The sequence below is a fragment of the Vulpes vulpes genome, chromosome 15, assembly GCF_048418805.1.
Source record: "Vulpes vulpes isolate BD-2025 chromosome 15, VulVul3, whole genome shotgun sequence".
NCBI lineage: Eukaryota > Metazoa > Chordata > Mammalia > Carnivora > Canidae > Vulpes > Vulpes vulpes.
The window spans coordinates 28,802,683-28,817,500 of record NC_132794.1 but is presented as its reverse complement, the minus strand read 5'-3'; the positions used below and the strand labels follow the sequence as shown (position 1 = coordinate 28,817,500).

The 14,818-nt window shown below is 36.3% G+C and overlaps 1 protein-coding gene across 33 annotated transcripts in view; it reads right to left on the bottom strand.

Annotated features, from left to right (window-relative positions):
* ROBO2 (roundabout guidance receptor 2) overlaps positions 1–14,818 on the bottom strand; it is a 1,660,631-nt gene that overhangs the window by 1,258,998 nt on the left and 386,815 nt on the right. For 15 of the 33 annotated variants that reach the window (XM_025995636.2, XM_025995637.2, XM_025995644.2 and 12 more), the window contains exon 1: positions 3,365–4,058. The exons of 9 other annotated variants lie outside the window; for them this stretch is intronic. In XM_025995636.2, the coding sequence (XP_025851421.2) occupies positions 3,365–3,494 (130 nt within the window). In that variant the 5' untranslated portion in view covers positions 3,495–4,058. Of the gene's footprint in view, positions 1–3,364; positions 4,098–14,818 lie in introns of those variants that run through there. 9 more of the 33 variants (XM_025995638.2, XM_025995643.2, XM_072740954.1 and 6 more) reach the window with 1 other exon arrangement.

Below are 14,818 nucleotides of genomic sequence, written 5' to 3'. Positions count from 1 at the left end.
TCAAGGTCAAGTGGAAAAGTGGTTGGGGCATTAACTGCATGGGGATTGGCCCTTCCCCTTAGTTTGATCAAGAGTTGCTCCCATAGGTCAGTGTTTGTGTTCCACCAGTGTTGAATGTTTTCACTCACCTTGGAGCCAGCTTTGCCCATTTATAACTTTTATACCTCTTATACCTATTTTTCTATTTATATTTATTTACCTCCCATTTTCACTTTTAATAGTAACTATAACTATTAAAACTTGGCTTAAATTCTAAATTCCAGTAGCAGAATTGTTTTTTAAAGATATTTTAAAAATCCTCTTTTTGTTAAATATATTGACTCTCAACAATGTAAACTCTGTTAAGTTCTGGTCATTGGAATGGAGCTCTTTAAGTCTTTCAGACTGTCTTCCCAGTGAGAGTAATTGAATGCAAAATAATTAGGTCTTTTAATCCTAATGAGGATGATGTCAGCACTGTAGTGAGGATTTCTGGTTAGTTTTTCATGAATGCAAACTTATGATCACTTATGCTATGCTCTGAACTAATCAGATGAGACACCTGACTTCCCTTAAGGAGTTCATATATTGTGATTAAATAGAAAAACACGTGCCTGAGGGAAAACTTGCTGGCCTATTAACCTATATTTGAGATTCATGTTCATTGATGAGCTTAAAAATCCCTTGATAGCCAACAATAATCAGCATTTTCTCCAAATGTTCTTACAAGTCAGCTTATACATAACTCTTTCGAGCTGCCTAACCATGTGCTATTTGTACCACCCCTCAAAGGCCACAGCAATCCACTGATCTGTGAAGCCACCACTCCCTGGCCCTGCCCCAGTAACCCCCTCTCTCATAATGGTGCTTCCTGCTAATACAACAAAAATGGAAATTGTCAGTGTGGGCAGGTTGCCATATGGAGGTTGACAGCTGCTCAATCAGATTAAGACAAATGCAAGTAGCCAAAAAAAAAAAAAAAAAAAAATCAGAAGAAAACTCTGTTGTTTTGTTATTTTTGTTATTATTACTGTTTCCAGGATTTTTGAAAAAAAAGGAGCATCAGTTTTAAAGATCTTTCTATAAAGCAGATAAGCTTCAATGAATCACTGATATGAAGCAATTTTTTAAAAGTAGTTAAAATGACCTTCTTTAAAATTTATTTTGTGTTTTGAACCTTGATCCTCTTTGCCTCTGGCCATAATGTTTAATTTAAAAACCCTCATTCTCCCCCTTCAACTTACCCCATAAAGACATATACTTCTGGTAAGTATTCTACAAAATAATAAGGGCCCCTACTTCCTGAAAAAGAAAATAATGTTGAAAATTTTTTAAAAATATGTTTCAAAAGACTGCATAATATGCCAAGGGAAAAGTAACAGAATTTTACAAACCCATCGAAAGATAACACAGCCATCAATAGCCAAGCTCATGAATAAATAAATATTTACAACATGTACATATGCATATCAAGGTAAAAGTACTGTACAGGAACTCAGAATCTGTGGAAAGTATTTATGCAATGCATATACACTGCCAGAAAGAGTCATTAAAAAGAAAATAATTTTAAAGAACGTTCAACACGTTTAAAGCTTTCTAGTAACTGGCCTGACCTTTCTAAAATACACAAAACCCTTTTAATGATAAATGAAATATGTTGCTATGATTGCCTATTCCTGAACTTGACTGAGTCATATCATCATCATACAGCAGAGCTAGCAAATTTCTAGCTGAGCTAGTTAGAGCACATTGGAAAAAGTAGTCATATGTTCAAAGACGAAACATTTCAGACCTGATTTACAAATGCAACCCAATGCATCTGTATTTAAAGCTGTGTGGAATGAATAAACGCTCAGGAACACATGCAAACATTTTGAAATAAACCTTTCTGACTAGGTTAACAATTTTTCCCAAACCTTGCAGCAATCTTTCTCTCTGGGTAGCTGGAGCTCCAAAGTCTACTGCCAAAGTTTATCACAGGAAATGGTACTTTTACATGCTAGAAGTACAGACTGTCTTTGAAAAAATGATATAGGAAGTACAAGATAACACTTCTGACATCCCCTAGAGTCCACAACACCATACATCTCTAGATCCCAAGCCACCAAAAAGCTGCCATGCAGGCTAACATAAATAACAGCTTACAGTTTGCAAGGAAAAAAAAAAAAAAACCACCCCCCACACACATTGATAACACGAGGAAATACAGTCATGTGGTGATATAATTTACAATGCCCAAAGATAATTTGCAGCTCCACTCCTCCAGAGTGCATCTGCACCAACCATCTAAGCTAAGTGCCTGTTGGAACTTTTCCCTCAAAGGTACTATAGGTGGAAGATTTGTAATATCTTTAATGCAACAAAAGGAGAAACAGAAAGATCAAACTGAAGGGGCTCCTGTATTTAGAAGATCCTGCTGAGATGTTGTGATAAATTATTAAAACTTCTTGTTAATGTTCATGCTTCTCTTTAACCTCACATCATACCATTGACAGTAAAGCAAAGGTGGGGAAACCCAGACAACATTTCCAGAGCTAAGAGAAATGTTAGTGGAAAAGAATGCTCCTGCAAAGCAAAATCCTCTGATATCTCCCATCAAGATTTTTCCCAAAACATGCAAACACAGTTCAGAAAGTCTTTTATGGGATATTTTCTGCAGCATCATCTTGGCTTACAGCATTCACAGCACAGATACCCTGATAACTTGTGTTTAGTGTAAACAAATGGCATTCAGGAAAACCAGAATCAACTGAACTTTACAAAAAAACAGGGTCAAAGTATCACAAATTCTCTCTTATCGCATCTTAATTTTTCAACAGCAGAAGAAAGTGGATTTCCATACTCCAAGTACCTAAAGGCTTGTTCTTGTTCAGCAGGTTTTTTTTCAATAAAGTTAATGCAATTTATCTTTATTAACACATCAACACTGATAGAGTCAGCCAGAAAATTAGCGTTGGTAGCACTGCATTTCATCACATGGCCCTTTCAGGCACCCCTCTGACCATTTCACAAAATCTGCCAAACAATTCAGGGAGCTAACAGTTTCAGGACCCATTTCTTTTTAAAAAGAACGCAGCTTCCTAAGGATACCACACATATGCTTGCACCACAGCACCATGCATCTGGCCCTATATAGTTTCCCTGCTGGAAACAATCCTTGTAACGCTCTGATAGCCCGGAAAACCAAAAATTGCAAAAGCATATTTATATCAATAACAGAGACAAACTCTTCTTCCTAGCCACCGACAACACAGATCCTCTTTCCCGAAATAAAAATCAGATTTCCAGCAGATGCAGTTCCTCTACCTTTAGCTGTCCTCAAGTTGCCATTGATCAGCCCTCCTAACTCCATTTAGATCTTTAACACAAAACTTTCATCACTTACCCCCTTTCCAAGGTTTTCCTTTCCAGGGGGTCCGAGTCAGCTTGCTCAGAGTTGGTCCAGAGAAAAAGAGCATCAAAACGAGAAAAAGTTCAAGTCTAGTAATTTTCCCCACTTTCTCTAATGATAACATTTCCACAAGTTAATTTCACAAAATTTCTCACATCCTCTTCCCTCCCGGTTATTAAAATAGCCTTAATCATTGAAAAACCCGAGGTAGGTGTTGTTTTGCCATCTTTAACAGCTGAAGTAGCAGCTCCCTGATGTAGCCCTGAGCCAAGCTACATTTCTCACGGATCCGGCTCCTCTCAGCACGCAGTCAGCTCTGCTCCAGCTCCAGGAGCTATAAAATAATTTCTGATCTTCACTTTGCTTTCAGTGGGAATATATCCCTCAGTGTTCTGGGTGAGCCTGATGGAAAATGATAAAAACAGTAATGTCTGTGTCCAGCAGAAAAGAGAAAGGATGTCAGGATTGTGTGAAAAAGATGAGAAGCAGTTGTACTGACAGCTTTCAGGCTGCTGTGTGATCCTAATAGCCGTGCAACCAACCAAATTGCTCTTTTAAGAGTAATAAGGCTTCAGTGAAAGCCGGTGTCACTGCCACTTGGGTGGGTAGTGCCGGGCTTGAAAATCACCCAGGAACCGCCACAGATAACGACTGCTTCAGCCCCGCTTCGGAATATTAAGGGCTGAGCAAGATACAGTATGCACAGAGGGTAGTTAATCTATTGTGTGCATAGACGAGGATTCCAGCGGTGTAGCAGGGCAAGACGCAGAACTTCAAATGTATTTTATTTTTCCTTCACTTCACCTTGTGCCATTAAAAGGGGATTGCCGCTGCACTAATTATTCATAAAAGGGTCTGAAATATTTATTGCAAGAACCGTAAGTGTATGATTTTTTTTTTTTATTTTATTCTCCAACAATAAGACAGGCAGGGCAAGTTCCCAGTAGTTACAGTTCTCTTCTGTATGGAAGTCAGTTTACCTGGGCATTTCTGTGTCACCTGCATGAACCCACCGTGAACGCTGTAAGCAAACTTTTGCAAATAGCAACACAGCCGCTGTCATGAGGGCTGTGCTGATCACATCCAGGGAAGCACATTTTTTACTTGTTTGTGTGCATCACCATGGAAATACAAAAAGCTCTCTAGGTCTCTCAGTCTCTTTTAGTTATATTTATGAAAACATTACAGATCACAAGGTGGGGGTGGGGTGGGGGGATAATTAACATCCGGGCACATAACTCTGCTCCCAGACGATAGACGAGGTAGGTGCAGGCAAATCAAATAAAAGTAATTTAGTCTCATCGCCTGAAGTGAATTAGCATGATCGAAACATTCTGGCCAATATCTGAAATCTGTCTACATCTTAGTATTATCTCTATGGTCACTTATTCCTTTAATCAGTGGGCCACAATGCATGAATTATGCAGTTATGTACTTTAATCAATTGCTATATAATGATAACTACCAATTTATGATGTTACCACTTTCAAAATGGGATAAACTGCCCTTTTCAAATCATGTTATTGGAAGAAGTACTTTTAAAAGAATAATTTACCTTTTTGAGATGAAGTACCTTAAATTTGAAAATACAGTTATTAAAATTTGCTTATGTAAAAGAAGCAATGTTTATCAAATATACTATGGGATACACAAAACAAAGTCTCAAGTTATCCCTTAGTGTAGAAACAATAATTAATTTGTATTCAACTTTTCATTTGACAACTTTTGAAGGAAGTGACAAAAGTTCACAGGATGCTTATTTTATACATAGTAAATTTAAAATTCTATGTCTCTGTATACTCTAATAGTAAGCCCAAATTTAACTCAGAATTCTATTTTCTCTTTACCCATTATTCTTCATCTTATTTACTTCAACTTTCCCTCTCTTCAACAGAATGTTTGTAAACAGATGTTGGTAAAATGAATTGGCCAATTCCCTCACCATCATCTTCTGAGGAAGATTCTAGAACCAAACTTATTTACTGTCTATCTGGCTCATTCAGCTCAAAAAAAAAAAAAAAAAAAAACTTTTCATAATTAGTGAGCTCTGTTTTGTTTTTCTTTTTTAATTATCTGGGCTTTAGGTGGAACAAGAGAATGGTAACTGGGTTTAACCTGGTGAAAGGATGCTGATAGAAATGTCAAACATTTCTAGAGGACCTGGGCCAGATTGAAGTTAACAGGAAACGCACTCCTTCCTCAACAGGGGATATAGTTGGCCAGGTTGACTCTAAGGAAATTTCAAATTTAGATTTTCAAATTTTGCTTCCCTATTGGTGACCTCTGGTAAATACCAGCCCACAGCTCTCTGTGGTGGAAAATTGAACTGAAATTGGAGGAATCAAATCACTTTTGCTTATGGAGGGAAAGCCATTCTCCTCTAGGACTCATCTGGCTAAGTTGAAGTGCTACTCAAGCTTTCTAGATACCAGAAGAGATAAAGGGAAACTTTAAATTGGTGGGAGTACCAAAGAGAATGAATAAAAAGCAGAGTTTGAAGCAACAGAAATATTGAGTGGAGTGGCAGTCTACATGAGACAACTTTTTAAATAAGTATGAGTATCAAAATGCCTTCCCACCTGAGTTATTATTGATAATAAATTAGCTAACTTATTTCCAATTCTAAGTATTTTATGTGTAGTAACTTATTTAATCCATATAAAAACCCAGTGATCATAGGAGGAATGATCTTCATTTAGTACATTAAGAAACTGAGGCACAGGGAGTTTAAGTCACTTAGTCAATATCATAGAGCTATTGTGAACTTAAATAGCTCAGCTCTGAGCCTCTGCAAATCACTGTATTATACTCTCTTCCAAATAGCTCTTTTAACCCTTCTAAACTAGCTTGCTTTTAAATAACATCTTTATATAAAAGAATAGCGAATAATGATGGAACACTCCATATGTGCCAGGTTCTAATTAAGTGCTTTATTTACATATTTTAGTTATATTATTTCCACAACAACCTTATAAGATAAATCCATTATTATTCACATTTTACAGATGATTATTTCTTCAATACCACATAGTGAGTAAATGACCAGAGCCAGGATTTGAACCCTGTATAGCCTTAGAATTTGTCATTCCACTTCTGTTTTCCAGAGTCTGATGCGTGGGGCTGAGAAAACCATAGAAAGCTAGCAGGGCTGGAAAACTAAGAGAATGGTGGGGTGGGGGGTGGGTGGAGGGGATGCGGGAGTGGGGGTGTTCTTATAGTTTCTGTGACATGGAGTCTTCCATAGATTGTTGGCAGCTGCAGGGAAGTCTGTGGCTTGAAGGTACCAGAGAAGGCCATCTGAGAGGCAATCTGAATAAACTTTTTCACCACCTTCATGTTCTCAAACTAAAACACAAGGAAAGATTAAACCCCAGCCAGACCTGACTTATGGACAGTTATAATACAACATAATAACATTTTAGTGTAGGTCATAAAAAAAAATGTTAAGAACGGCTGCAGAAGAGAAGTACTAAAAGGTAGTATATATTAAAAACAAAGTGTAGTGGAAGACTTGGTTCAGCTAGGACACTCCAGGCAGAAAAGATGACCTTTTGAATAAAAATCAAGTGCTGCTTATATATTTTAAGACTAGGTCAAATCAGACCAGAGGCAGAGAATAATCCAGGCTCAGGGAATTGTAAGAGGTGCAAGATCACACAGATGCAAGAAAGCCTCTGATTCTTTCCAGGAATGCCAGGAAGATAGCATTGCTGAGGCATCTGAGTATATGAGTGGGTAGTGGGAGATGAGGTAGCAATGGTAGGCAGGAGTTAGATTAAAATTTAAATATGCTTACTGCCAAAGGTCTTAGGGTTTTCCTCAGTGATAGGGAGTCAATTATGAGTTTAAGTCAAGGAAATTACATGGTCCAAAATGACTTTTCAAAATAAAATAAAATAAAATCTTTGCCTGTGGTATGATAATGAAATTAGAAGCAAAAAAAAAAAAAAAAACATTTAGAAAGGTAGCAATATCCCAGGCAAGACCGTGTTTGCAAGTGAAACTAAAACAGTGTAAATAGGAAGAGATCATTGGAAGTATCAGAATTCATTAATTCAAAAAATATTTCAAAACTACATATTTTGAGCCATGTAAAATGCTAGGTATGTTAAGATTAATAAAACAAAGCTTAATAAGATCCTATCATCAGACTGTTTATATCTTTAAGAATTTGGTGACAAAATATATATAGGAAGGAATGAATACTGCTCCAGCGTTTCAGCTCTCTTCTTTAAACATGTTTTTATAAATTAGATTTTTTAAATATTTTCTTTATTTATTCATGAGAGACGCAGGGAGAGAGAGAGAGAGAGAGAGAGAGGCAGAGACACAGGCAGAGGGAGAACAGGCTCCATGCAGGGAGCCCAACATGGGACTTGATCCCGGGTCTCCAGGATCATGCCCTGGAATGAAGGCGATGCTAAACCGCTGAGCCCCCCGGGCTGCCCTATAAATTAGATTTTGTCTGACAGGTTAATATTTCCTCCAACTTGGACACCATTAAGCAAAATTTAGATACTTTTGCAATCATACATATTTTTATTCAATGCCACTATTTATTCTATTCTAATGACACTCTCTAACATCTTCCTATTTATGTGCAATAAATACAATCTTATGTTCTATTTGCTTTCTTAACAAGAAATCTCACTAATCTCTAATACTAGGTAACAATGGTGTATTGTGAGCTATTCTGCTATGCTGTTAACAATTGAAAATATATGATAAAGCATCTTCTAATGAGAATATAACAAAAAAATTGTTAGTAAGCATTTGAAAAAGATTAGTTTATTTTTATATCAATACATTTTTTAAAAATCTTATAAATTATAGTCCTTATATCACATGTGGTTACAGACTCAGTGAACCCCTTTGCTGAAAATTCTGTGACTTTGGCCATTAGGTAACTAGGTGGTTCTTAATCAGGGGCAGTTATACCCCCCACCCCAGGGGACATTTTTTAATGTTCTGAGACATTTTTTGTTTGTCATAATGGGGAGTGGATGCTACTAGCATATATAGTGGCTGGAGGCCAGTTGTGCTGCCAGACATCTTATAATGACAAGGACGATGCCCACAACAGAGAAAAACTCGGTCTGAATTGTCAATGGTGCCAAAGCTGAGAAACTCTGAGGTATCTTCAGTTTGACCATAAGATAATGACTCCTCTAGCCATTGTTTCATTTAAGTATGACCAGAACAAATGGTGTACTTGACAGAAGGCTGCAAGGAAATCACAGAATACCCATTACCAGTGCATCCTCCTACAACACTAACAAAAAGTTTCCTATTTATACTCTTATGTTTCAAAGGAAGCCTCCCATTTATCCTACTATAATTCACCTACAAAGAATCACTCACCTCCCTGAACACCTTACATCAGGACAAAGAAGTGGTAGATTTTCTTGACTGGAGTGCTGGAAGGGGCTCAGTGATGCACATATATATCAGTAAAAATCTTTCTTGTACAGAAATTCTTGATGTCTCTTTGTTACTCTAAACACTCTAAACATCACTCTAAACATCACTGAGGCAAACTTAGCTGTCTGGCTCTACAACTACTCTCTGTATTAAAAAGATACCAATGATTATTCTCTACTAACTACAGGTTGTACTATTATTAATATATTTATATACTCCATTAATAAATCACCAGAATAAAATTTTAGCAGGAATTTAATCCTAAGAGAGTTATAAATTAGTCACAGTATTAACTTGATAACTTGAAAGTCCAGATCTAAGTTCATTAATATATGCATACATACATACACGGTTGTCATTAATTGCTTTGGTATTACTCTCTAATTCTTTAACATTCTATTTTGACAAGTCAAAACACAAATCTGAATGTTTCAAGGTCATGTTTTCCTTAAACAGAAACGATGAGCTATTATATATAATACACTACAATATTTCCCTACAGCCTGCTATAAATTCAAATCATTCCACAGACTAAGAGAAACATTTTTTTGTAAAAGGTAGCATATATATTAATTTTATTTCCAAGGTCAAATTAGTGCAGTTACATATGTACCAGATCAAATGTGTACTGTATAAGTATTTCAGTTGCAGCATGGTTGCAAAATTAACTCTGGTCAATTGAATCTGTAGTCGACTAAAAGAAAAAAATTGTTTGTTTTCGGTTATTGAGATATAGTTCAAAATATCCTTTTTCTTTTGCCAGTGATTTCTACAGAGTGAACATCTCTGATTCTCTCTGATATAAGACCCTGCCATACCTAGGGCTCACCGGGCTGCAGTCACAGCAGCGCTCCTCCTATCAGCCTATAGTTTAGGAGACAACAAGGTAGGGCTGAATCTGTAAAGAGATCAGCACAAACTGGCAGGTTGAACTTTCAAATGAACTCCTAATATTGCATTTTATTTTTGGCATTGTTCACTTTTCATAACAAATAAAATAAAAAACCGAGTTGAGCCCTATATGTCTTTATTGGAGGTTTCTAGTTGTGGTTTTATTTCATGATATGCTTTTAAAAACTTCTACTGAAAGGGGTGTTTGGGTGGTTCAGTTGGTTAAGTGTCTGCCTTTTGCTCAGGTCATGATCTCAGAGCCCCAAGTCCCACATTGGACTCCCTGCTCAGCAGGGAGTCTGCTTCTTCCTCTCTCTCTCTTTGACTGTCCCCCTACTCATGCACTCTCTCCCTCTCTTAGATAAATAAATAAATAAATAAATAAATAAATAAATAAATAAATAAATAAACTTAAAAAAAAATCTTCTAATGAGAAAGGCAGCTTGATGTTTTACTCCACATAAACTTATTTTGAAGAGTGATTCTATTTAGACTTTTTAATAGCTCACAGTAATTGAGGGCATGCCAAGACCTGTCAGTGTCCTATAAGGGGAGGATTTCAGTCAGCACCTAAATTCATGCTAATTAGAAGCCATGAAGATTGATTCAAATGTTGGTGGGTACAGTTGCATGAAGACATTGCATCGCCAAAGCTAGCTACAAAAGAAGTTGCAGAGTGAAGCTTTCTTTCTGAGAGCCAAGTGACCAGCTGAAATTTGGGGATTCCATTCCTTTGTAAAAAGGGCATTTATTAGGATACAAGTGTGGGGTTGATTCAGCAAGTCACATGTGGGAGCTGGGCATATGTGTTTTAAAAACATCTCCTCTAGGTGCCTGGCCGGCTCAATCAGTAGAATATGTACCTCTTGATTATGAGTTCAAGCCCTATGTTGGGCATAGAGATATATGTATATGTAGATAAACAACAACAACAACCAACAACAACAAAAACACCCTGCTCCAGGTTTCTCTGGTAATGCAGTGTTCAATAACAATCTTGATAGGAAAGTTTATCTGGGTTTGCTTTATAACACCTAATCTGTTATGTTCATGTACATATCAATAAAATAAAATTAAAGTGTAAAATGCTTTGAATGAAATTCAGTACGTTTAGGGAATTCATGAAAAAATTAAATTAATTTCTAGCCTATGTTAACTCACATTTAACCTAAGCTGCAAATGATTACATGAATTCTCTATAAAGAAGGCAGAATATGGGTCCTGAAGAGATCCTGGTGATTTTCTGGTGAATGAGCCTTGGAATCTATGTAAACATGTCTGAACCAATAAAATGTACTTTTTTTTCATCTGAGATATTTTCTCCGGCTTACATAAAGTTCATTTAAAGGACAGTGCTAGAAAGCTTGCCATGGTCTATTGGCTATGTTACATCAATTACATAAAACATTTCATATCTATAGGAGATATCAATAGGATGTTTATTAAAGAAATATTATTTCTTTCTAGTACTTTATAATAAATTTACTCTAACATGGGATATTCCTTCCTTCCTACAAAGATATAAACTCTAAGTATTCTTTCTATCTGAATAGCTAGAAAGCCACTAAATCAGGGTTGCAGACTCCCATGGGAATGTCTGTAGAGTATGTATTTTTATATATGGTTGAGTCTGCTCCATCTCTACCAGAGTATTCTTGAGATCCCAGGAATATTATAGTGTTGGTTCAGTTTCTGGTTAAATGGTAGATTTTCCAAGGAAAAGTGTCTATATTGTTAATGTTGAAGACACAAGATACATTATTACATAGCTAACTTTGCTTTTTTTTGAAAAAAGTAAATAAAATACAATTTTCAGATTATTTACAAGCTTAAAAATAGTGCAGTTTTTAAAAAGATATTATTTATTCATGAGAAACACAGAGAGAGAAAGAAGCAGAGACATAGACAGAGGGAGAAGCAGGCTCCATGCAGGAAGCCCAATGCAGGACTCGATCCCGGGACTCTGGGATCATGCCCTGAGCCAAAGGGAGAGCCACCCAGGTATCCCAAGTGCAACTTTTAAACAAATTAAAAGTAATATTTAAGAAATATATAACTATTTTTGCAATATCTTTACCTTCTATGATAAATTCCAATGATCAACCAGGAATTATTATAGGAATAGCTGTAGTCTATTATGCAGCTATATATCAGTATAGAATTAAGTTTTAAGTGTCATGGACAAAAAATGGCTGTAGTGTAAAAAACAATTTCTTTTTCTCTCATGAAAAAGTCTGGATCCAAGCATTGAGTTTTGCTTCATACAGTTCTGTGGGATTCAGGGTCCTCCTTCCCCCATTTTTTTGAGATATAATTGACAATTAAAATTGTATATTTTAAGTTGTGCAACTTGATGATTTGATATACATTGTAAAGTGTTCATCACAAGAAAGCTAATTAACGTTGCCATCACCTCATATATAGTTACCTGTGTGTGTGTAGTTAGAACAGTTAAGCTTAACACTTAACACCAGTCTCCAATTTCTTCGTTACATATCCTAAGCAACTCATGATCCAACAGGTTCTCTTCACCTGCAGACATCATGTCAGCAGGAAGGAGGACACAATAAAGGGAGAAAAATGACAGAGGTGGAAGCAGCTGTCTCTTAGAAAGCTTTAGGAAAATTGCCACATGTCACTTTGGTTTGCAATACATTGGCCATATTTTTGTTTAATCCAGATAAAAGAAGCTGCAAAGTGAAGTCTTCATTCTGGGTAGTCATGTGATCAGCTAAAATGCTGCGATTTCATTTCTTTGAGAAAAAGGGAGAATAGGTTTTAGGGAAAAACTAGCAGTCTCTCGCATGGGTATCATGATAGATAAATATGAGATGTTAAAAAAACACTTTAGTAGTAATTTTTAACTACTAATACACTAACCCTTAGTACTTTAGAGGCTTGTATTCATATGTAATGAGATGAAATCAAGTCTGCAATAAAACTAGCTTCATAGGTTCATAGAATCTCAGAGTCAGATCAGGGTGAAAGATCACCTAGTTAATAAAGAAGAGAGTACAAACATTCCTCATCAGCGGTGTCTTAGCTTTGACTTAAATAATTCAAGTAAAAGATTCTGATTATTTTTTTCTTAGAAAAACCATTCTTACATTCATCTCAAATGTTTTAGTTGCTCTTAATTTCCAGTCGTTCTAACCCTACTCTTTAATGTAATGCTGAGCAAATATTTTCTTTCTTTATCAGGACAATGTTTTGAACATTAGGAAATAGCTGCCCCCCCCCTTCAGTCTCACCCCCACGGTCCCCCTCAGGCCAAATAATTTGTTTTTCTTGAATACAAATTTCAGATCCATTATCATCTAAGTAATCTCCCTCCTTTTGATTTCTGGATGCTATTAAGTTTGTTAAAGACAATCTTAACATCTGATTCAACAATATTTATTCATCCTAAAGCACAAGACATTCTTCATTTTTTTTCTTTCTTCTTAATTCAGACCGAACTAAACATAACAGAAATGATCTAGCAGCTGTTCATAATACTCTCCCCCTTCGTATCCCCACCCACCTAGTTCCCATCGCTGAGATGAAGAGTTCGTCATATGACAAAAGTATGGCTCACAATTGCTTCTACAGTTCATTTGTCCTGTGTCCTCTACCATTAAGCTAATGATTTTGACAAGAAAAGAGTCACCTGGCTCTATTTCCTTTTCTGTTGGATGTCAATTTAATATGACCATGGGGACTATTCATTAGCTTCTGAAACTTCCGGGAAGAGGCAATTCCTTTGCTTTTATTTTAAATTATTTATGCTATTTTAAAACAACCCGAAAATACTATTTTAAATAATCATGCCTAATAGTGCAAAATATATATACACACACTGATACATTAATATACATATATATGCCTATGTGCATATATAAGCACTAATTCCCAAGTAGGAGAATTTGTTAATTAATCACCCTTAACAGCAAAATAGCTTCCCATTAGTCAAGCCTCAGGTTAATTAATTCACCAGATGATGAGTGATAAAAGTCCTAGTGCTTTCTTCCTAACTACTTACTATTCCATCCAGAGGACATGCTCAATATATCTCACACAGAGCAGCTTGGTTTCTGCTTCTATGGGTGCTAAATTTTAGCACTAGATTTATTGGAAAAAAATATTGAACTCAATTTTTCTTTGACATAGTTCTATTTAAAAGTTGGTGAGAACAATGGGCACCATTTAGGATGGAACAAATTAATAACTTAGGGAACAACCTTAATCTGCCATTGAAGTTGAAGTAGATTTTTTTATAAATAATGGCAACCAAACATTCTAGGCAGAAAAGTCCATATCACTGCAAGCAAGACATTCCAATTAGATCTGCCCAATGAAATAAGTCACTGAAATGTTTCTTTTAGGTAATTTGTAGGTAATAAGGTAATTTGTAGGTAATAGAAATGTCTGACCTTGTGTCAATAGCTCCATCGGTACCTATGGCTGAGTGTTACTTAGCAACTTACCCCCAACTTCTGAAGGAGGTTGTAGGGAAGATAGAAATCAAGACTTCAAACACAAACTTCCAAATCTAGCTGACACCTTGTTGTCAAACTCCAGGCACATACATCTAACTTCTTATTCAACATCTATACTTGGATGTAATGGTAGTGAGAATTTTAAGATGACTCCCATAACCTTTACCCTTTCGTCCTCTCCCACTTCCACTATTACTCCTCTAATGATTATGTTCCAGTATTGTAAAAAGAAAAATTACCTAATCCAATGACTACAGATCTTTAAAAGCAGAGAGCTTTCCCAAAGGGGCAGCAGAAGAGGAAGGCAGATGGGGAAGTCAGAGAGATTTGAGGCAAGAAGAGGATTTGATGGAATATTGTTGTCTTTGAAGATGGAGGAACCATGAACAATTACTAGAGATTGACTCCTCTGATAAAAGCCCAGCAAGGATATGGGGACCTCAGTCTCACAATTATAAGGAACCAGATTTTGCCCACAATCTCAATGAACCTGGAAATGGATTCTTTCTCAGAACCTATAGATAAAAGCCCAGTTTAGATGAGGTCTTGAATTTGGCTTTGTGAAACCCTAAGCAGAGAACCCATCTGGACTTCTGACCTAGAAAAATATGAATTAATAATGTGTGTGTTATTTTAAGCTGTTAAGTTTGTAGTGATT